General features: G+C 45.4%; 1 protein-coding gene across 1 annotated transcript; it reads right to left on the reverse strand.

Moving 5' to 3' along the window:
* Positions 1-3,499: 3,499 nt before the first annotated feature.
* On the reverse strand, positions 3,500-18,874 carry LOC123113807 (protein NO VEIN). The gene is made up of 13 exons (XM_044535120.1): positions 18,179-18,874; positions 17,192-17,526; positions 16,398-17,031; positions 15,094-15,198; positions 14,228-14,405; positions 12,252-14,056; positions 11,951-12,163; positions 9,489-11,756; positions 9,269-9,381; positions 8,346-8,730; positions 7,917-8,231; positions 5,645-5,902; positions 3,500-5,057 (listed from the first exon to the last, which is right to left on the reverse strand). Exons 1-13 carry the CDS (start codon positions 18,779-18,781, stop codon positions 3,942-3,944), a joined length of 8,328 nt encoding a protein of 2,775 aa, XP_044391055.1. The 5' UTR covers positions 18,782-18,874; the 3' UTR covers positions 3,500-3,941.
* Positions 18,875-23,486: the final 4,612 nt, after the last annotated feature.

Genomic DNA, 23,486 nt, shown 5'->3' on the forward strand with positions numbered 1-23,486 from the left:
GTCACTTGTAGGTTCCCGTGAAGTTGCGGATGAAGGCCTGCTCGAAATCGACCCACGTGTTGACGCTGCCCATCGGCAGGCTGTTCAACCACGTGCGGGCCGACCATTGGAGCATGAGCGGTGCATAGCGCAGGCGAGTCGGTGATTGGCACCTGTGATGCCAATGGCGGTGGTGTAGTCGGTGAGCCAGTCCTCTGGCTTCACGGTCCCGTTGTACTTGGGGGTGTCGCGGGGAAGCATGTACCCTTTTGTGAAAGGGCTCTTCCCGGATGCGTGGGCCGAAGCACGCTGGCCCGATGGCGCCGCTTTCCTCCACCTCCAGGGAGTGAGCGAAGCTGGTCAAGGATGGCGAGTGTCGGTGTCGTCGATGGCGCGCGGGCCGAGTCGACTAGCGACCAGGCTACGGGAGGGCGGGTCGGTTGGAGCTGGACGCCGGCCAGGCTAGATGGGTTCGCGCTGGTTCTCCAGGACGGGCTCATCGCCCAAACCGCCGGCGATCGCAGCGGCCAGGACGCGTCGAGTCCGAACTTGGCCGGAATGTGCCTCACCGGGCGGCGAGGAGGCCGTGTGCTGAAGTTCGCCGGGTCCGCCGACACGGGCGGAGCCGGATCCCGCTGGCTTGGCGAGCTTGTTGAGACGGTCTTGCTGCGCGTTGGCCGCGTTGAGGAGGTCGCGCATCCGCCCGATGCGCTCCTTCAGTTCTTTGCCCGTGAGCTAATCCAGGTCGACTATGGCCGCCTGGGCAGCGCGCATGTTCTTCACTGGGGTCTCGTAGACGGTCGGGATGGCGCCGAGGGCACGGCCGATTGATCCTCCCTGGGCTCGTACGTCGGCGACCCGGTTCGGCTCGGCCGCGGCGGGCGTGAATCCGTAGGCGGCATTGTACTCTAGCTGAGCGGAATCCAGGCGACGCTGGGTGGCGGCGAGCGTCTTGGACAGGTCTAGCATCTGCTGGCGCCTTTCCTCGAGTTGGGCTTGGGCCTCAGCGACGTTGGTGGCGTCCATGTCGGTGTCGATGGGGACACGGAGGCTCTGCATCGCGGCGCGCAACGGGTTGGACGGCTCGGTCCGTTCCGCTCCGGCCTTGGCTTCAGCAGCCTTCCTCGTCTTGCTCGACGAGGAGGAGCTGTCGGTGCCGGTGACGAAGACCTCCACGTGGACGTCCATTGCCCCGGCAGAAATGCCACCACCGAGGGAGAGGGGGGAGTCGAGTAGCTCAGTACCTCGCTGGGGTACTCGTCGGCTGCGGGCGCATCGGAGATGCACAGCACGGCGAAGGAGGCGGCGAGTGCGTCGATGATGTCGTCCGCCAGCATGATGGGCTCGTCAGAGTCGGAGAAGATCCCCGTCTGAAGCATGCTCCCGGCCAGCTCGTCGAGCTGCCCCATGGTGGGCGCCAACTGTCGTGGTGGGCACATGGCAGATGCCATGGGATGGCTAAGGAGAGGATGAGGTTCGAGGGCACTGGTGGGCTCCAGAGGCGGGGTTGGCATGAGCGAGCGCGGGACGCAAGACATACCCAGGTTTGGGGCTCTCCGGAGAGATAACACCCCTAGTCCTGCCGAGTGAAGTTTATATGTAACAGTATAGTATTGCTCGTGGAGCTGTGTGGAGAAGGAAGGAAGGCTGGCCAAAGCTTAGGCTGCTCCTTCTCCTCGGGTGGATTCTACCAGTGGGTGGCTAGTTTCTCTATCCTGGCTTTCTTACTCACTTGCTTGCCCATATGCATGAGGGCTCCTGGGGGGTTTTATAGGCCAACCCCCCATGGGTACAATGATAATGTTACAAGCTGGTGGGGCCGGGTCATCAGCGTCTGAGGACCCGAGCTGGGTCTCGCTGGGGGCCTGTGGTTCGCCGAGTTCCCCTAGGTGCGGGCCCCATGTGCCTAGGGGGACTGTGTGCCGTCTTGTCGATCGTTAGGGAGTGGCCAAGTCGAGTCGTGTACAGTGGCACTCTGTCAGGTCGACGCTTGCTATCGTCAGCAATGACAACGGGGGCACTGTAGCCACGCCGGCCCTGGTCAGCGGGTAGGTGAGGGGCACTGTTGCCATGCTCCGGCTGACTAGAGGCTTGGGCGGGGCACTGTTTCCCTAGTCATCAGTGGTTGAAGACTCGTCCCATCGTACGGCCTGGATGGGATGGGAGCTGACCCGTGGCTGGGTTGCGGAGCACGTCACGGGTGGAGCTGGCTTGTTGGGGAAGCCTTGGTTACGTCGGGTTCGGCTGTCTTGTACTGGTTGTCGAGGCCGAGTCAAGGTGCCTGGCCGGGTCGGAGAGTTTTGGCCGGGTTGCGGGGCCTGGCAGGGTCGAGCTACCCGGCCAAGCGCGTGCCGGCTTGAGGGGAGACGCCGGCCCCGTTGATGTAGAAGCCCTCCGTGATCGAATCCCCCTCCGGCCGGCAGGACGCCGGAAAAGGTCCCTAGATGGGATCTCACCGGTACAGAAGGTTGCGGCGGTGGAAAAGTGTTTTCGTGGCTCCCCCTGATGGTTTTGGGGTATAAAAGTATATATGGGCGAAAGAATTAGGTCAGGAGACCCACGAGGGGCCCACAAGACAGGGGCGCGCCCTTCATCCTTGTGGCCTCCTCGTGGCTCCTTCGACTTTATCTCCAAGTCTTCTGGTTTGCTTCTGGTTCAAGAAAGATCATCACGAAAGTTTTATTTCGTTTGGACTTCGTTTGGTATTTCTTTTATGTGAAACTCAAAAACAGGCAAAAAAACAAAAACTCGGCCATGGCACCGCAACGAGGTCCTGAAGCCATAGCATCGATGTCTTCCCTTCGCCAGTCTACAACAAACCAGTTGTTGTGGTGGATAAATTGCAACAACGCGCTCGAGTTGCAAACCTAGAATAAGGAATAAGTTGCTCCCGAGCCTTACGATCAAAATTGGATCCAATGGGCAAGCAAGCGGTGGACGCGTGTGGCGTTATCATTCAGGTGATGCCAAGCGTTTCCGATAAGTTATGGTACGGTCTCTGTAAAAGGAGGCTATGCTTTATGAAATAGACACAATGTGTTTTCCAAGGTAGATACCCGTATCAAGTTATCTTTTTGCTAATAGGACCCTGATCTATTGGAAAAGCTCATCACAAAAAAGCACCCCTAAAGATAATAAAAGTTGCATCGAAACCTCTGGGTCACCGAACAATCATTACATCATCTAGAATGAGTCATTGATAGGGTGTCGCGCATAGCCGGTGTTAACTAGGTTCGGACCCTCACGGTGAAGGTAATCATACCCCACCCCTGCTAGATTGGATTGATGGTGTATATGCCTCGTCTGAGGGGGTACGGTGTACAATGTTGACATCGCAAGGGATTGCATCATAAAAACTGGAAAGTTAAAATCCACCCGCTTGGGCTAGCGACCGGCTTGGTTCAACGCAGCAACCGAGCCCTCAAATGTCAGCGTCGTCGCATGAAGCTATTACTCGCCAGCATACGAGTATGTTATTAGTGGGGAAAAAAAGACAAAACAGGCAAGACACCAAATCAGCGATGTTCAATTTCTTGACTATTGCTATGGTGTTTAAATTCTTGACTATTGTTATGATCAAATACAGTTTCGTTAGCACCAATCAAACAAACCAACAGTAATGGTTACGTAGCCACTGTTACAACCAGTTACAAAGTCAGTGGAGCAGAGCTCCAGGCACGAGATGACGATGTCATGTGTAACACGGTCATTTCCCAAAAAGCAGACATATTCACTACATACAGACAAGGATCAGGAGCTGCTTGATAATCTTGCAACCTTGGCTCATCTCATCTTCACTCACCACACAGGAGAGAGGCACCATAGACTGACAGGTCGGATCAGGCAACGCACCTGTCTCTCCTGTTAAGGCTTCAGCGGAGCTGGAAATCTCAGTGATTACCACCGACAAGTTCCCGCAATCACTTCAATCTCGTGCACATAGTCCGTCAGTGCTTGCTTCACTACCGGCGGGCAATCAAGAGAGCAAGATGCAACATTTTCTTCTGACAAAGCTTGTGTGGGTTTTTCAACATTTTAATATTTGCCATCTTTTCGCCAGACACCATGACACGGGCGATGCTAAAATCGTCCCCCTTTTCCAACGCAAACTGCCACTCCCTTGCTGTGATGTAGAACCAGTTTTTGTTTGAAGTTGTGGTTGCCTTCACCTCCACATACTCTATTCGATTATCTCCGCGGGTGATGATGATATCGTAGGGCAGTCCGGTTTCGGTGTCTGAATTCACCCACCTGACGTTCTTGGCCCCTAGCCGCTCAACCAAATGTTTGTAGGCTACAGCTTCACCAACCCTGCCAGTTTTTAGTAACTGGGCTGCGCGGAGCCTTTCCCTGCTTTCTGAAGCATTGGGCATTTTGTCACTGAAACCCTCAACCTCGCTAGGTGAACCGGTCCCCAGGTCCAAGTAAGCAGGTGCACCGTCCGAGTTAATGGACATCATCATCTGAGGCTCGTCCAATGTTGCCACTGAGCTCTCTGTGTGTAAATTACTCTCTAGACTCGCATCCTCTTCTATAACCCAATCCTCGTCGAGCTGAACAGGAAACCAATTATCTTCTGTATTTGTGAGCTCAACATCATTCACCTCTGTATCTTGCAGGGGTCCAGGAAGCCAATTATCATCATTCACCTTTGTATCTTGCAGGGGTCCACGCTGACTTCTGCGAGATGTTCTAAAATCAGGAGCTGTTCTCCAATTATTAGGTGGCCAACTTGAAACAGTTCCGTCTGACCTCTGATGTTGTTTGTGAATATTGAGAACACAGGCAGATGAGGTTTCAACCGGTTTGGAATCAACACCTTCGTCGGGTACAAACTCTGGCACAAACGAGGAAGAAAAGGACCAAACCGCTTCATCTTCAGGCAATGCAGGCACATTCTGATTATTAACGACAAAAGACTCAACCTGTTCAGCTGAGGTGCCAGATTCTGCCATGGTTTTGACCATGTGCAGAAAATTAGCAAAGTGCAGATCAGGGGATCCATCAAAGAAAATTCTAGAAGTTTCCAGAAACAATGAATGTGAATCAGCTTCTTGCGTAGCATACAGAATATTTCCCTGAAAATAAAACAGATCAAATCAAATGAACTTTAAAGCTCATGGCAGATGACATAACAGAGCAAGCCTTAATCATCAAGTGCAACAAGCATTCAAGCAATGCCTCGGTTGCAGGAACTTCTAAAGGTCTTAATTTTGCATACAGTCAACAAAATGTAAGAAGGTTGATACTCCCTCCGTCCGAAAATACTTGTCCCCAAAATGGATAAAATGAATGTATCTATAACTAAAATAAGTCTAGATACATCTATTTCTAGGACAAGTATTTCCGGACGGAGGGAGTACATGGCAGCACATTACACTTAATTTAACTATTTGTCAGGTATAATTAGCAACCAAAGTTGGAGATTCCAGTTATAGCATTGTTCGGATGCAAAAGTACATCAGTATATTCAGTGGCACATCACTATATTCTTCAGCGGTGTCAAAAGAGAGGGACCTGAGAATAAACCATCTAACTAAGCAACCAATAGTCCATCGTAATTACCTAACAAATATGCAGTTAATATTCGGAAACAAAAGATTAGCAAGGAGGTAATCACTCGCACTAGTTACCATAAAGGCGGAACAGAAACATAGGTACCAACCTGCAGAAGACAATGGCATTTGAATCTTTTCTTAGAAGTACTCTCATGTCCTTTAAGCATATACTTGTGGAACAACTTCTCAACAACAATAATCTGAAGATTGCTAAGCTTCATGATCTCATTTTGCTGAAAGTTGATATATGCATCTCTATGTGTCTTATAGATGTAGCGTTGCATATATGGTAACAGTCCACAAAGCAAAGTAGCCTTTTCCCTGTTGTCAGCCGTGCCATAGAATATTGCTTCACGATGCACAACCTATACAAAAGCAACAAATGAATGAGAACAATACTTAAGATGGACACAAATTCAGGATATGCCATTCCATAAACCAAAGTTCTGAAAAAATAACCTAAACTTAATATGCAGCTCGCGCAGTTGCGGAAATGGTAATACTTTATAATATGACATGTACATATCAAGTATGATTTACAACATATAACCTTCAAATGCTGCTAGCCTATTAGCAGATATGAGTGAAGTCATAATATGACCCTTGCAGTCAATTTCGACGACTGTGCATCATCCCCAACAAGGCTATAAAGAACTAGTATGTGTATAATGTGGAAGTCGTGGAAAGTTGAGTAACTTTTTCTAGTTAAAAATAAAGAAAAGAAAAGAAGCACGTGCGACAGTAGCCATTTCCCTATAACAAAAATGTACAGTTTTACCAAATTTCTCATCAATTATTCTATTATAGATGGAATCATAGGATGGAGATTTCAGAATTTTACATTCAGAAACTTGTGGGAAATTCCAATTGACTTAGCAGTTTCAACAGCATGACACACACCATTACAACACCTTCCACCCTCATTTCTCGCTGCTACCACTTGCAGGATGGGTAGTGATTCTAGTGGATGGTAGAAATTAACATTGTGAAGCACATGAAAAATTCTCTTCTACCATAAAGAATTGCTTTAATTTATTGCATCACTCTATTTCCTTGTTGCCTTAACCTTCTACTGTAGTCTTTTAAAAAAAAGGTGGCACTTCCTACTACCCATTTGTAGGATGAGTAGCGTACGGTAAAATAGTCGAAGGGCTGAGGCCAATCTTTATTAAGGTCGGAGAGAACATTTACGAAGCAGCGAAGGCCGCCAAGGGTACAAGCAGGCGAAGCTGTAGCAGAGCCTCATGGCCAAACACCACAAACACACAACACCACGACCACGGGAGCACCAGCAGCTACCGGTAGTGACACATGCCAGACACACACCAGTAGCACAGCAAAAGCACGAGCAGACAGCTAGAAGGCTGCAGTGGTAGCAAAACACCCTGCCTCCCACCAGGGTCTCAGCTCCTCAATGATCGTGTCCACCACTCCAGCCGGGGTCAATGAGAGGCCGTTGAAGATTCATGCATTGCGCTCCAATGCACCAGAATCACTACTGTATCAAAGTCCCTCCTAAGTAGCTTAGGGGCAAGCTTTCCTCGCGCGCAGCCACCTATTTTGGAACGGTATAAATAGTACTCCCTCCGTTCCAAAATACTCCCTCCGTCCGAAAATAATTGTCATCAAAATTGATAAAAAGAGTTGTATCTAAAACTAATATACGTCTAGATACATCTCCTTTTATTCATTTTGATGACAAGTATTTCCGGACGGAGGGAGTAGATGACTCAACTTTATACTAAAGTTAGTACAAAGTTGAGTCATCTATTTTGGAACGGAGGGAGTAGTAGTGAGGCGCATTAAAATCTGTTTGTACCATAGTAAACTTTATTTATCAAAACATTGTTTTTTATGCTAACTTCCATTTTCCGGTTCTCCTAGTCATTAAATAGACAGATATGGACCTGGTAATGCAGGCAGCTGATAGTAGCTGTCAGACGCCCACAAACTGGCCACTCTGTTCGGTTGTGATGCAAGGGACTGTTAGTTGTTACAGGCTGCTAAAACCCGCTACAGCATAGTTTGCACTGTGCAGCAGCATTTTGGTGCAAATACATTGTGTATTTTCGTATAATTCATTCGTTACATATTACTCAAGACGTGAAATATGCCCTGATCCAAATAACCAAAATACAAGATTTATGTTTCTGCAAACACAGTCAAACACTGTTTCTAATGGATGCAGATCATGAAGCATGAGCTTGCATCTAAATTAGGGCAATAGCGCATAGCAAACTTTACTAATCTTCTAATCCGTATTACTTTGCACAACTTTGCAGCTAAATGATGAATTATATACAACATTTCCAGCATGAAGACTTTGCTGAATGTAGGAAAGAAGTCACCAAAGATACCATAAAACAAGAAATATATTACCTTGGATAGGGCTGGGATACCTAGGCTTTTCATCAATGCAGCAACTCTTCCATACAAGATTTGCATGTCCTCAGAAGAAAGTTTGCCAAATTGTATGAAGTCAACATCAATACAGTTCTGAAAGTGTTGTTTCAACTCATCATCATCTGACCAGCAAACGAGGCCAAAAGATGGATGGAGAGAGACCCATTTATCAACCAGGGTTGGCAATATCGTTGTCTCTAGCTTCTGAAGAGAATCTTTCACGTAAACTAGATCGTTCTTGTCACTCACAAAATGGGTATCGGTAGCCCATCTCACAAATACACGGAAGACCTATGTAGAATGTGGAAACAAAAGTTCATATTTTAAAGGCATACAGCCAACAGTTGAGGCAATGACAAATAAAAAGACATAACTTTAGGTACTCCATGCACAAAAGCAACTTACCTGATGGGCTACTTGTGAAGGCAGTGCAACTTTAGATAGCCGTAAGAGCATCTCTACATAATCAGCTGTTGTTGGAACTTTTGGTACACCACATGCTTCCGTAAAGAATTCACAAAGGTTTGGATAGGTTGAGCACAGCATCCTTCTTGGGAACATTCTATTCTTCACCAAAACGAATTCCTCTGTTGTTTCAGAACAACCCGTTGGGTCATGCCAATAGAGGTCTTTTGGGGATAAAAATTTACCATGGACGACCTCACTAGATCGAGCACGGATTAGAGGTGTAAATATAGATGAGCATGACATGAACTCCCGTTTGATGTCAACCTTTGCATCAGCTGCACCTTCTGACACGAAGGTATAGAATTTGCACATCTGGTCCACACTGAAGAAAGGGCAAGTCAACCATTAGAAGTTATTTGACAAAAGAAAAATTGCAGGGTAGTGTGCGGTAAAAACTACTACATGCCAGTGGGATTGATCTGGAAATGTTCATATTAGTTCTTAAGCACATACCCACATTTTAAGCAACCACATGTATAGATTAAAATTGAAACATGGTAGTGTTTAGACTAGGGGGTTGTTTGGATTGTGACTATCTTTGCCATATATTGCCACATGATTTTTGCCACACTTGCCTTAGTTGAGTTGCTCAAATTGTTAGCCACACTTTGACTTGCCTAAGGGAATCTTGCCACACTTTTTATGTCTATGACATGTGGGGCTCACTGCTCATAAAAAAAATCCTTGCCTTAGGTGTGGCTAGAACCAAACACTTACCTAACTTGGTCAAACTTGCCTAAGGTTAGGTGTGGCAAAATGTGGCAAGGTGTGGCTAGGAACCAAACAGCCCCTAGTAATCTTTACAGTTGCTTCACATCTAAACATGGAGATCAGATTTTTTTAATGAAATAATGAAATACCTTGCGCTGAACGGGACTTGTGATGTCATCCATAAGTTCAGGGTCATTAAAGCGTCACTGTGGGATACATTTGTTTTGAATCCAATATCCTTCCTTAGTGACCTGCTGGATACCTGTTCCACAGAAATGAAGTTTCCAGGTGAGTGGTCGTACATGTTGGTAAGGATAAATAAAACACTTTCTTTCTATCGGCTGGTAGGTAATAATAAAAACTACAAACCTGAGGTACAGCATATGGGGCCACACCACCAAGCAGGGAACGCACGTTTTCACAATCGTAAAACAAATCCGTTGCATTATGAAGGTCATAATCCACAGTTGACGCTATCCATTTGAAGCTTCTGATACATTTCATAAAGGATGACTCGACTGTTCTGTTTCCATCACAACTGGTCCCGCTTGTGAGACACCAAGCTTTTGCACTATAATGATCATCCCAGAAACTGTCAAGGACCTCCAGAAGATATATGCAATTTTCTCGGTAATTTTTTGAAGAAAATGATGATAAAATGTTAGCCAGCTCTGGTGACTCCCAGTCATACACTGTACAGGATGTTCCAGAAACACCACCTTGCAATATTCTTCCTGCTATCAAAGAATCAACTTGGGATATGTTTTTCTCAACTTTCATCACATGCACAAAATCAGTCACACCCATCTCCTCAAAAAATTGCCTCCAACTTTTCAGCACAGATGGCAACAAATCTGAACCATGATTCATCAAGTAACCGCTATCAAGTTCTATCCATCTGATTTCAACATTCTGAAGTAGCTTGCCTATGTCCACAGGACTTCCATATTCTTTACTAAAGTGAATTGGTTCATCAGCGGGGCACTTGTAGCCATGGTTTGTAAGTAAGATGGGTCTACTTCGTAGTTCTGACATTATCTCTTCCTTCCCAGAATTACAGCTTGTACATGGAGACTGAAGATGAAGCATGATAAAACTCACATACTCTACCATCATCATCTTATCAGCCTTCTTAGCATCTGTACCATTTGGCAAGGATGCGAGGATGTGATTTTTGATAATTTCATGTCCAGACAACTTTCGCACCCCGATTTTCAGAAGAATATCCGTCAGGTCGTTAGCTCTCATTTCTTCTATAAGGTATTTATTTTTACCGGACACAGAGAAAAGCAATGGACTAACAAATCGAAGGTTGCCATACAGAATTGGGAAATCCTTCATGCTACCTTTGCAGTCAGGCGTGGAACTGAGAATATCATGGGGCAACCATATAGGGCCATCTGCTACAGAACTAAATGAACCATCTGAAAGCGGAATGCATGGTAATTTCCTGAGAGCACATAAAAGATCACCTTCCAGACTTGTTGTCGAGGGAATATTTTGAAAAGAACGTGACAGCGCCAAATGAAGATTTACAAACCAAGCACATAGCCATTCCATCCCCAGTGACTCAATGCAACCCTCAGTTCGGCAAATTGATGATACCATATCAATAAAAACATTTGGTCCATGATCGTGAATACCTAGGGCCCTTGATAATGTATCAGGTATGATGATATCTTTTGACAGATAACCAAGACCAAGATGCTGATGAAGCAAGCCATCAGAAAACAGCATTTTAGTCTGTTCATCCCAACCCCTTAATGTGTTGCATGGATAGACCCATTGCGAACTAGAACCCTCCAAAACCATGCACCTATTCAGACGTAACTTGGAAAGGATTAAGTGAGGGAGCTTGCAAAAGAATCCATGAACTTCTCCTGCTAGAGGAACAAAACTCATGAATGCTGTAACAGCCTTTCCAGGGCAACTCTGGAAGCAGGGAAGGGAACAAAAGGATTCTTGTGCACTGACAAACAAAGAAGGGAATTCAGATAACAACCACTGGTTCCATGCATTATCTGCATCCACTTCCTCTCTGGAAGAAGGTAAAACAAAATCCCCTTGAAGAATGAATTTAAGACCATAGTTCCTTAGAGGTAGAAACGCGAACACAGGCTGTTGCTTCAAGTAAGGCTCATACTCTCCTTTCTCAGTCTCCTGCAAAGTAAATGCCAGAGCTATCTCTGTAGTGTGCACATCATGGCGTACAAGTGTGCCCTGTAACTTCTTACAAACTACCAACCAACTCATTATCTCATTCCCATGTGAGATCCTCACAATGCCATCACCAAGAGCCTTCCTTCTCATAACCAGCAGTGTGTCATTCACCACATTCTTAAACTTAATACAATTTAGTCGGTTAAGGAACAGAAGCAGAGATGGGTGGAGATCTGAAAACATGGATGCAATGGAGCACATGCCAGTGTCATCCCTGAATTTAGATCTGAAGGGAAGTAAAATGCAAGTATTCCAGCGGGAACAAGCGTCCTTGTCATCTTCAACAGATAACATTCTACTCAAAGAGCTAGTACTGTAGGGTGGAACTGCAGTTGGCAATACAAAACCAATCTGGCCGTCGGTAATGTCAAATTTCACATGGAAACCATTTGAATGGATCTCTGGAGCATCAGTTACCTGACATATTAGACAGAACAAAAATGTGATTTTTCCACATTAACTCGAGATTCCTACCAGAAATAGTAGATGGCAAAAAATCAAATGACTGGTACAAAAAGAAATTCATGAAATCATAGATGGCAAAGCAAGCAATAGTAAAATCATTATGGCTTTATGGTGGTAATAATTGGAAATGATTCTATTAAACCTACCCGAAATACTGATTTAAATCCAATGCCCTTATTTCCAATATAACCCCTATTGGCTCCTTTCTTTGTTGAGTTACCAATATCACAAAGAGCTCTAATGTTCTCAGCAGAAAAGCCCCTCTCGTTGTTGAGAACAACGATACCATTATCCTGAAGAACGAATGCTAATGTGGGTTCAACATCCTCAAGATAAGTATTATCGTCAGCATTCTGTACCTGAATAGAGTAGGCAGATGTCAGCAAAAAACTGATCTTCGCACCAAACAAGCACAAAAAATGAACGAGTGCACAGAGTTAAGCTTACCAGCTCAAGAAGTAGGTGAGAATCCTGAGAGTATAATTCTTGTGAAAGACAATGCAGTGCTCGGCCAAGTCGAGCATGCTGCTTTGTCAACAAACTATTCTCGGTGCAGCTTAGAGCCTGATCCAAACCAAACTCATCACGTCGTATAGTCTCAATAACTAGAGCTGCTTCCTCGAGATTAATTTCTCCCCTCACGGGAGATTGGTTTGTATTCAATGCAGTTTCTGCCTTGACTCCAACAGGATTTAACATGTTCTGGCTTTCCTTATTATTCATAGAAAGGACTTGATCCTTTCCGCCAGGAAATGATTTAGTACTGTCATTCACCATATCAACATCATGAGGAATAAGCATGTTAGAGTTTTCAAGTGTAGGTCCTTCAGATACAGCTGATGTATGCCCAGAAGAAGAATGTGTTTCTGTCTTTGCACGACCTTCAGCTAAACAGAATTCACGATAATCTTCGACCCACTCGGTAATTCCAAGTGACAACCCAACATCATGAAGCATGCAAAGCTGCCAAGTTTCTGTGGCTTCATGTAAGATGACTGAATAGCATTTTTTGGTAACTGTCCGAAGTCCGGACAATAGTATATCTGCTGCAAGACTCCGGAATTCAGAAGGCAGATGACCAAGACAACCAAGGAAAAATTTGGCAATAAAATGAATAGTGTTGTCAATATTTGTTAAGACATCAGACATGACATTTCTTGCAGAAGACAGCTGAGAGCTTTCTTGAACATGGCCAACAAAATGAGGAGAGCTGTCATGCTGTTCAGCACTTAGATTATGGGATCCCTCAGTCACAAATGGTTTGCCTTCAGAACTAGTGTTCATTGGATCCTTGTTGTTGTTCATTATGATACCTATTGCTCGTTGTGCATAACACTTCAGTAAGGAAATTGGAGTATTCACAGAACCATTGTAAATGTGCAGCAAGGAAAGCAGCTTCACTGCCACTTGAAATGGTGAGCATTGAATAATGGCTTCTAAAAATTGGTCTACCGTGGCTGATGGATCTACTCTTATAAATCTACCATCTGTGGTCGCGATGCAAGCTAGCTGTTGAACTGGACCTGCATTCAGCAGCCAGTGTATGAAGGAACCCAGTGACGGAGCAAACAACATATCCCAATGTGACCAAAGAAGCAGATCTGACAACATTGGAGCCTTAAGTAAACAGTTAGTTGCTTCTCGTGAAGAAACTGTTTCAGAATAATAAGTTTGTTCAACAGAACTGTTCCTCTGCCCACCAACAGTACCATGCTCGCCTGGAGACATTCCAGACCACCGTTTCTCCAACAGAGAGATAGAAAACGTGATATTATTTATGTGTGTGCTCCTTGTCTGTCTCTCTATAGAACCTTTAAGTTCTTCCCCAGATTTGAATTGTGCAATATCAAAACTAATTGTCGGGAACTGCCTTTTGAGAAGCATAAGGAAACTATCCCCTGAAAAGTCGCCATCTTCTAGCCAGTTACCCTCGGCTTGGCAGAGTAGGACTTCAATTTGTTGCCGCAGTACAGAAACTTCCAAAGACGAAGAATCAGAGTTCCCCCGCTTCAACAAACTACTCAACTTAGGGGGGAAGTGATCACCATGTTTTCCCAAAAACTCAAGGAAAGTCCCATGGCCAAGAGAAGTAAATTGCTTGGCAGAAAATTGAGTAGCTACCCATATTTCACAATCATGAAGTGTCTTCAGGAACATAAAATTTTCCACTTTCAAAGCCCCAGCTCTCGACACTCCACTGTTGGACTCAAAATATTCAGTAATTCTCCTGATGACATCATCAGCTGTGACATCTGCATGAACAAACACAAATGATAAGGGGGTATTTCTTTGTGTCAACTGTCAAGTGGTGCAGCAGCTGTTAGAGGTTGGTTCCAGTTCCATATCACAGAATTTGATTGAGTGCAAACAACTGAGACAAAAGAGAGCGAGTGAGAGTGAGAGAGTGAGAGAGAGAGTATTACTGGGTCCAGGCTGATTGGCTCCTTTAGCAATGCATTTAGTATTTTCTTTACTCGGGGGCTCGATTTCCATAACCTCCGTTGTGGTGTTTGGAATAGGACTTGATGACAATTTATTCTCACTAAAGACATGGATCGCATCATAAATACTATCCAGCAGACCACAGGCCATAGATCTAACCTGCATATACATGACACAGGACATTAAATATGATCACAAAATGCTACCAGAACATTTCAGCAACAGATACAGAAATTTAAGGAAGAACTGCAAGCTACCAATCAGGAGACAAGCTATCCTCTCGAGAATGTATCCGAAACATAAACTAACAAAAAAAACTGATTTTTTAAGGCATAGACAATACACGTCTACAATGTCACAAAATGTGAGGTCCAAATTTGAAATACAGCTCAAAAAGCAAAAAATAAATTTAGCTCTGATAGTGCTAGTGGGCCCAATTTGAAATACGTTCATAAAATAATTTGCCTTATTTGTTCCTCGAGCTGTGGGTCAAATTTGAGTGTGAATTTTTGTTTCATGGTAAATATATGCCGTTCTCCATGCTGAATTATTTTCAGATTTGTTTTACGACTTTTAGCTTGTGTTTTCACCTTGAGCGAACCCACCATAAGACTTGGTGCACCGGATGCATTCACACCTCATCATACAAGTACAAGCCACGTATGCTACACCTGCAAATCTATTGGCTCACATCACGAAATTTATGATACCGAGCCTAACTAATCTTAACTTTGAAGTGCATTCTATGTGTAGCAACTAAAAAGAATGAAGCCGTTTTGCACACAACATATCTGGTTAGTAGATCCACTTGTAATGTAGGAGTTGGCTGAAAAAGGAATCAACTCACTGCAACATTTAGGAAGCCAATGCCTGGGTATTGCGAGAAGAAATTTATCATTTTCTTCTTTTCTTCTGGTGTTTCTGTATAGTAATTTGCTATCAATTCCAAAACCTGCATCAATGAGAAGTACAAAATAAATTAGATTTGGAAATAGTAAAAGGCCCTACTGAAACTGAAAACACCAATATTCTGCTGAACAGTTGATGGTATTGTCCAAATTTTAGAGTTAAGATGAAGAAATTGTATCCAGAAAACATCGAAGGAGTAAGAAAATATCAGAAAAAAATGATAGAAACTAGGGAGAGGGGAGCTAACAAGTACTCCCTCCGTTCACAAATACAAGATGTTCTAACTTTTTTCTGAATCGGATGTATATACACATGTTTTAGTGTGTTTGTTCACTCATTTTAGTCCGTATGTAATCCATACTGAAATATCCAAAACATCTTAGATTCAGAAAAAGGTTAGAACATCTTATGTTTGTGAACCGAGTGGGTAGCATTTTGTAAAGGAAAAAATAGTTGAGGTCCATCCAGCAAAAATATATGCACTGTTTTTAACACCAGAAGACTCATGGTCTGACCAAGCACAAATAGAATTAAGATGTGCCGCCCAGATTCGAATACCAGGATTGAAACAGTTGGAAAAATATTGGTTCAATCTGTCTGACCAAACGCAACAAACTCCAGGCCAAAATATCATGTATGTAAACCATCAGCAGAGAAAAAAAAACACAAATAGACACAAATAATCGGCAGAAAGACAAGACACACAGTCTTGCAGGTTTCCATGGCATATCTGGGCATCCACCAATCATCCAACTACCGGGCTGGATCGAGGAGGAGGGATGGCCAGATCCAGGCATGGTAAGGTGGGGATCTGGCTTTTCCCGAGCTCAAGCGCGGCAGCATGGACCACGATGACCCCAACCTTAGTGGGGATATTTGGCGGGGGTCTCCCCCACCCCAAATATAGCTCTCGCCATCGAATCGCCGACACCGCTGCAGATGTGCCAAACCGTGTTTATCGATGGAGCAAAGAGGAACATGAGAGAAATCAGTGCCTCGGTGGTGTTGGATTACTTCCTTTAAATTGAGTAGACCCACATGCTATGTATTCTGTTGGTATTTATGTTTGTATTTGTAGCAAAAGAGAAAGCAAGCACGGATTTTTTATGCATATGCAGAGCCCAGATTCCGAGCTCAATGGGGCTTTAGGGCTGAAAATCTACACTCTGATAAATGTAACTATAGTTCACAACTATTCAGAGAACAAGGATTTGACCATAAGTAAACAGCTAACAAGCATACCTGTTGAACTGAATGTTCACGGCATGCTTCTTTCCAGGTTGTTATGAATTTCTCCAGCTTACCTGTACTTAGGAAGCAATCAGGCGATACTTCTTTCTTTTTTATTTGCATCTTTTGCCGCTTATTGGGCTGTTTGCACAAAGAGCTAGGAGTCCCGTTTTCCTCGTATTTCCTTTTGTTTTTTGAATGGACATTTACTTCATTCGCTTTTACCTTGCTGCTCACTATAGCTGGTTTTTTACTCTGTTCTGATTTCAAACCAAGACGTTTAATTTCTTCTGCTGTCGAAGGATATGGGCAGCCACTAACACTTTTATCAGCATCCTTTCTGTCAACAATATAACAGCTATCTTCGCTCTCACTCTCCTCCACGGCATCCTTCGAACTACTACCGTCATCAACTTCATCACCGGCTGAATCAAAACGAATATGCTTATTGATGCCTGGTAATTGCTTTATACGGCTAGTTATATCATCGAACCTCTTGTCCAACTCCTGCTTCCCAGAATGAAAGTCTGTCTGTTTTGGTAGATCCTTCTCACAAGTGCTATCACGAGAACCACTGGTCTTGCCTAGATGTTTAATTGCAGCAACTTCATTTCTTCTGGCCTGTCGGAGGAAGGAAATGTGCAACCTGCAAAACCCCCCCAAATCAGAAAAAAATAAATATTCTGGTGCAAAGTAAGAGACAAAATAGTACTAGCAGGAAGGCTGAAGGAAGTAATTTCTATCTCAAGGTACACACCAGTACGACAGTACCAACGTTGGAGCACACAAGGAAAGAAGGTACATACCCCAAGCTCTGTACGCGCACGCCGAGTTTCTCCTTCCCAGAGACTGACTTTTGTTCCGCGAGATAATCCAAGAAGCTTTCCGCTGTGACTTTCTCCTTAGAGTTATCTATAAACTTCTGCAGGCAACTGATAATCTCCTCGCTACTAAGCTTAGGCACCTTGGATAAATCAGCAGGTACAAAAAAATAATGTGCAACAAGTGGGTGCTGAAGAAAAGGACCCAACCCCAGCTCTTCGAACTGACCAATACCCTCATTCTTGCATATCTCAACCTCCAGGTCATGAATAGATACGATTTTTCTTGCTGCAACATAACAGTGGATGAATGTGTTCACCTGACAAACAACAAACCAAGTCCATGTAAAGTCAAACAGCAGATAGCATGCACGGTTCTCCCAAATATACTTAGTGATGATTTGACCATTAGAAAGAGCTCTGCAAGCTTTATGCTGTCGCAGAAAACAAGCAAAAAAGAAGCATTCTGGCACTTGTTACAAAATGAGCAAGCATTTAAGCAGCGCTGTCTACAGAAAATGAGCAAAAAAGAAGCATTCCCGCGCTTAATTTAACATGAGCGGACTAACTTTGATCATTTACCAAACGGTTCAATTATTGCGAGAAGAGCCATAGTGAATTACAATGCTATGCTATGGCAAGGGAGCATATTAGTTAGGTTTCCTTTTACAAATGAAATCAGAACAGAGTAGTGCACAATATCCGGCATGAGACGAAGGCCTATACAAGCATGACAAAGCTAATAAAAGAGGGAGAGCAGGGCATAGAGCACACATCGGCGCCGACCCCTGTCAGTTTGCCTCATGGTGCCAACACATGGCAGTTTAATTATGAACTGGAGTGCAGAAGAAGCAGAGTTTGCAGATGAAATCACTGCAAATTCAAAACAGAGCATGTACGAGCCTTGCGCGGTCACATAGTACTAGCAAACAGTGCGAGCTAACGCGATCTCAGCCGAACGGGTATACTGACCTTGCCCTCGATACTGAAGAGTTCGCGGAGGACGGGCACGTCGTGGAGCTGGACGCCGAGGGACGCCCACGAGTCCGCCTTGAGCGCCACGAGCGCCGCCTGGGCCACCTTCCACCCGGTGACGCCCTGGCCCGCGTGCGTGAGCTCGTCCCGCGCCTTGGTCGCCGCCGCCTGCGCCCTCTCGAGCGCCGCGGGGTTGCGCGGCGGCGGCGGCGGCTGCTGCTGAGGCGGGGCCGACGCGGGCGAGGGGTTGGGCGGGCGGTGCTGGACGTTGGGGGTGGTAGGGCTCTGGGCGTAGCCGGGGGAGGGGAGCGGCGGCGGCTGCTGGTACTGCTGCTGCTGATGCTGATGCTGATGCTGCTGGAACTGCTGCTGGTGGTGGAAGGCGGCGGCGAGGGCGGCCTGGTTCTGGAGGAGGAGGTGGGGGAGCATGAGATGGAAGGGGTCCTGCCCGAACTGGGGGTTGGGGGCGAAGGGGTAGGGGTTCATGGCCGCGGCCGCGGGGTCGGAGGCCGAGGCGGCGCCGTGCCACGCGGCGGCGAAGGCGGCGCCGCGCGGGTCGTAGCCGTGCGGCGGCATCTGGGGGTTGCCGCGGCCCCTCATCGGGGCGGCGGCGGGTTTCGGGCGGCGCGGCTAGGGTGGGTTGGGAGGCGGCGCCGATGGCGTGAGGTGGAAGAAGGGGAAAGAGGAGGAGGTGTGACCTCCGTGGACACGCGCGCTAGGGCGGCTTGGGCTCCGGGATTTTATCTTGGTTTACACCTCTGCGTTGCGGGCTTCGGGCTGGGCCGGTCACAAAAATCGGCCGCCTGTCCTTCTTGGGGTTCCCACAACACATTTTTTTATTTTTAAATAAAAAAACCTTTTCTACTTTCCTTTTTCTTCTGAAAACATATCTTCTAGGAGTAATAGCTAGCCCCATTAACTATTTTTAAAGCACATGAAACTATGATAGCGTTGTGATACACTCTCAACCCTAGTTGTTGTGGCCATAACGTCCTTACACGTCGTCGCATGCGTTCCCCTCCTCTTCCCCACTTGGCGGCCTCGTTGACGACGAGGGGGGGCATCTGTCTTGTTTTCCTTTTCTTAGATTTTTCCCCAGCAACATCAACAACATGGTGTCGGCGATGGCGTGTTGGAACCTCGGCGACGCCTCATTCGGTGTCAAGGAATGGCATGTGATAGTTTGTGTCCCGAGATTTGTTCATATCTTGGCAATTGGTGCATTTTCAAGGAGAGCTACTTGGCCGACTTTCGATTGCAAGTCCGTATTGTGTCAGATGATTCTTCAACCGACATTGGTTCGACGATTTTTACATCTCATCTCAAGGGTGAATGGTTATTGCTGTCTTCAAAGGTTGGTATGATTATTGCAAGGTTCGCAGGGTCCTTAAACATGACAAAGACTTGTGCTCAAATGTTATGCATCGGCAAAGAAAACGACTCAAGTAAGCGAGCATCTATGTGTTAGGTAACTAAGTTTTTTTTCTAGTTTCAGTCGATTGACCCTAGCCGTTCGATTCAAGCCAATGGTTGCCCCACGTTGTTCTTTCACTAATGGTTTATCTCCCCAACTCATCACACGGTCTCAATGTTATGTTCCCCCTCGCTCCCCTCCCTCCCTTCCCAGTGACGTCGGGGTTGGCCACCACATCCCCATCTCAAGCTCGACTGCCATCTAATATAAGTCGCAGTTAGAACAAAAGCCTCCACCGGCACTTATGAATCCTCGTCCCAATCTCCGACGTGGTCCTAGCTTGGTATTGCCATTGGCAACGCGGCCAGCCATGTCGCCTTCGTCTGGCCTCAAAACTCCGCAACACATCTACTAAAACATTGGTCAGTTTGAAAAATATTCTCACATGCCTAAGGAATAACAAATCTACTAAATAACAATTGGTAATGTCACTATGTCTAGCTCTCTAGATTGGTTGACTCGATGTGGCTAAGAGCAACTCTAACTAAGTTGTCATATTTGTAGTTGTCATATTGCATATGGAGCCTGATCCGTAATTTGTGCAAACTCAGAGTCACCATGTCTCAGCCTTCATAATATTTTTTTTCGTTATCTTTATTCAACCACTTGAATTGAATCCAACGGATCATATTATTTCAAACGTAATTATGCATATAATTTTAAACGAATAGCATGAAGAAAAGCATTAGAGTTAAATCAACATGTACAAATCACATGTTGTTGGCGTGTGCATCATCCCTTTATCTGGCATGTGCATTGTCCCCATCTCTTCTCTAGCATGTGCACTGTCCAGCTTTGGCATGTGCCCTTTGCTTTGAATGACCTGATGTTGGGAAATGTAGTAATTTCAAAAAAAAAATCCTACGCACATGCAAGATCATGGTGATGCATAGCAACGAGAGGGGGAGTGTATCTTCATACCCTTGAAGATCGCTAAGCGGAAGCGTTTATCAACGCGATTGATGTAGTCGTACGTCTTCATGATCCGACCGATCCAAGTACCGAACGCACGGCACCTCCGAGTTCTGCACACGTTCAGCTCGATGACGTCCTCACCTTCTCGATCCAGCAAGACGGGCAAAGTAGTAGATGAGTTCCGGCAGCACGACGGCATGGTGATGGTGTTGGTGAAGAACAATCTCCGCAGGGCTTCGCCTAAGCACTACGGAAACTATGACGGAGGATAAACTAGAGGGGACGGGGTTGCCGGCACACGGCTTGGTGTTTCTTTATCTCTCTTTGGTGCTAGCCCCACCCCTCTATTTATATGTTGAGCCCTGGGGTCGAAACTTGGAGCAAAAGCCTCCTCAAAGCCGGTTTTTCCCGAAAGGCAAGAGTCCCACTCGAACTCTAGGACCAAACACCACAATCCTTGGCGTCTGGCCCAGACGCCATGGGCCTCGGCGTCTGGCCCAGGGCCTCGGCGTCTGGCCCAGGGCCTCGGCGTCTGGCCAGACGCCAGGGTCTCCGGCGTTTGGCCCCCTGGCCTCCGCAAAACTCCTTTTGCACCGACTTATAGCCCCGTGGGCCTGACCCCTTGGCCTAACCATATCATCCAATATATGAATCTTTACCTCCGGACCATTCCGGAGCTCCTCATCATGTCCGTGATCTCATCCGGGACTCTGAACAACATTCGGTCACCAACATACATAACTCATATAATACTATATCGTCAACGAACGTTAAGCGTGCGGACCCTACAGGTTTGAGAACTATGTAGACATGACTGAGACATCTCTCTGGTCAAAAACCAATAGCGGAACCTGGATGCCCATATTGGCTCCTACATATTCTACGAAGATCTTTATCGGTCAAACCGCATAACAACATACGTTGTTCCCTTTGTCATCGGTACGTTACTTGCCCGAGATTCGATCATCGGTATCTCAATACCTAGTTCAATCTCGTTACCGGCAAGTCTCTTTACTCGTTACGTAATGCATCATCTCGCAACTAACTCATTAGCTACATTGCTTGCAAGGCTTATAGTGATGTGCATTACCGAGAGGGCCCAGAGATACCTCTCCGACAATCGGAGTGACAAATCCTAATCTCGAAATACGTCAACTCAACAAGTACCTTTGGAGACACCTGTAGAGCACCTTTATAATCACTCAGTTACGTTGTGACGTTTGGTAGCACACAAAGTGTTCCTCCGGTAAGCGGGAGTTACATAATCTCATAGTCATAGGAACATGTATAAGTCATGAAGAAAGCAATAGCAACATACTAAACGATCAAGTGCTAAGCTAACGGAATGGGTCAAGTCAATCACATCATTCTCCTAATGATGTGATCCCGTTAATCAAATGACAACTCATGTCTATGGTTAGGAAACTTAACCATCTTTGATTAACGAGCTAGTCAAGTAGAGGCATACTAGTGACAATATGTTTGTCTATGTATTCACACATGTATTATGTTTCCGGTTAATACAATTCTAGCATGAATAATAAACATTTATCATGAAATAAGGAAATAAATTATAACTTCATTATTGCCTCTAGGGCATATTTCCTTCAGTCTCCCACTTGCACTAGAGTCAATAATCTAGTTCACAACGCCATGTGATTTAACACCAATATCCACATCTGTATGTGATTAATACCCATAGTCCACATCTTCATGTGATCAACACCCAAAGGGTTTACTAGAGTCAATAATCTAGTTCACATCGTTATGTGATTAACACCCAAAGAGTACTAAGGTATGATCATGTTTTGCTTGTGAGAGAAGTTTAGTCAACGGGTCTGTCACATTCAGAGCCGTATGTATTTTGCAAATATTCTATGTCTACAATGCTCTGCACGGAGCTACTCTAGCTAATTGCTCCCACTTTCAATATGTATCCAGATTGAGACTTAGAGTCATATGGATCCATGTCAAATCTTGCATCGACGTAACCCTTTACGACGAACCTCTTGTCACCTCCATAATCGAGAAATATATCCTTATTCCATTAAGGATAATTTTGATCAATGTCCAGTGATCTACTCCTAGATCACTATTGTACTCCCTTGTTGGAAATATGCCCTAGAGGCAATAATAAATTAGTTATTATTATATTTCCTTGTTCATGATAATTGTTTATTATCCATGCTATATTGTATTGATAGGAAACTCAGATACATGTGTGGGTACATAGACAACACCATGTCCCTAGTAAGCCTCTAGTTAACTAGCTTGTTTATCAATAGATGGTCATGATTTCCTGACCATGGACATTGGATGTCGTTGATAACGGGATCACATCATTGGCAGAATGATGTGATGGACAAGACCCAATCCTAAGTCTAGCACAAAGATCGTGTAGTTCGTATGCTAAAGCTTTTCTAATGTCAAGTATCTTTTCCTTAGACCATGAGATTGTGCAACTCCCGGATACCGTAGGAATGCTTTGGGTGTACCAAACGTCACAACGTAACTGGGTGGCTATAAAGGTGCATTACAGGTATCTCTGAAAGTGTCTGTTGGGTTGGCACGAATCGAGACTGGGATTTGTCACTCTGTGTAAACGGAGAGGTATCTCTGGGCCCACTCGGTAGGACATCATCATAATGTGCACAATGTGACCAAGGGGTTGATCACGGGATGATGTGTTACGGAATGAGTAAAGAGACTTGCCGGTAACGAGATTGAACAAGGTATCGGGATACCGACGATCGAACCTCGGGCAAGTACAATGCCGCTAGACAAAGGGAATTGTATACGGGATCGATTGAGTCCTTGACATCGTGGTTCATCCGATGAGATCATCGTGGAACATGTGGGAGCCAACATGGGTATCCAGATCCCGCTGTTGGTTATTGACCGGAGAACGTCTCGGTC

The sequence above is a fragment of the Triticum aestivum genome, chromosome 5B, assembly GCF_018294505.1.
Source record: "Triticum aestivum cultivar Chinese Spring chromosome 5B, IWGSC CS RefSeq v2.1, whole genome shotgun sequence".
NCBI classification, from domain to species: Eukaryota; Viridiplantae; Streptophyta; class Magnoliopsida; order Poales; family Poaceae; genus Triticum; species Triticum aestivum.

What these genes read in the sequence shown, in the direction of transcription:
- LOC123113807 (XM_044535120.1), bottom strand. Translation starts at nt 18,781, where the DNA reads ATGAGGGGCCGCGGCAACCCCCAGATGCCGCCGCACGGCTACGACCCG. An exon ending in TCTTCAGTATCGAGGGCAAG is followed by an intron (nt 17,527 to 18,178) that starts GTCAGTATACCC and finishes GTTGTTTGTCAG; the next exon opens with GTGAACACATTCATCCACTG. An exon ending in AATGCCATTGTCTTCTGCAG is followed by an intron (nt 5,058 to 5,644) that starts GTTGGTACCTAT and finishes TTTTATTTTCAG; the next exon opens with GGAAATATTCTGTATGCTAC.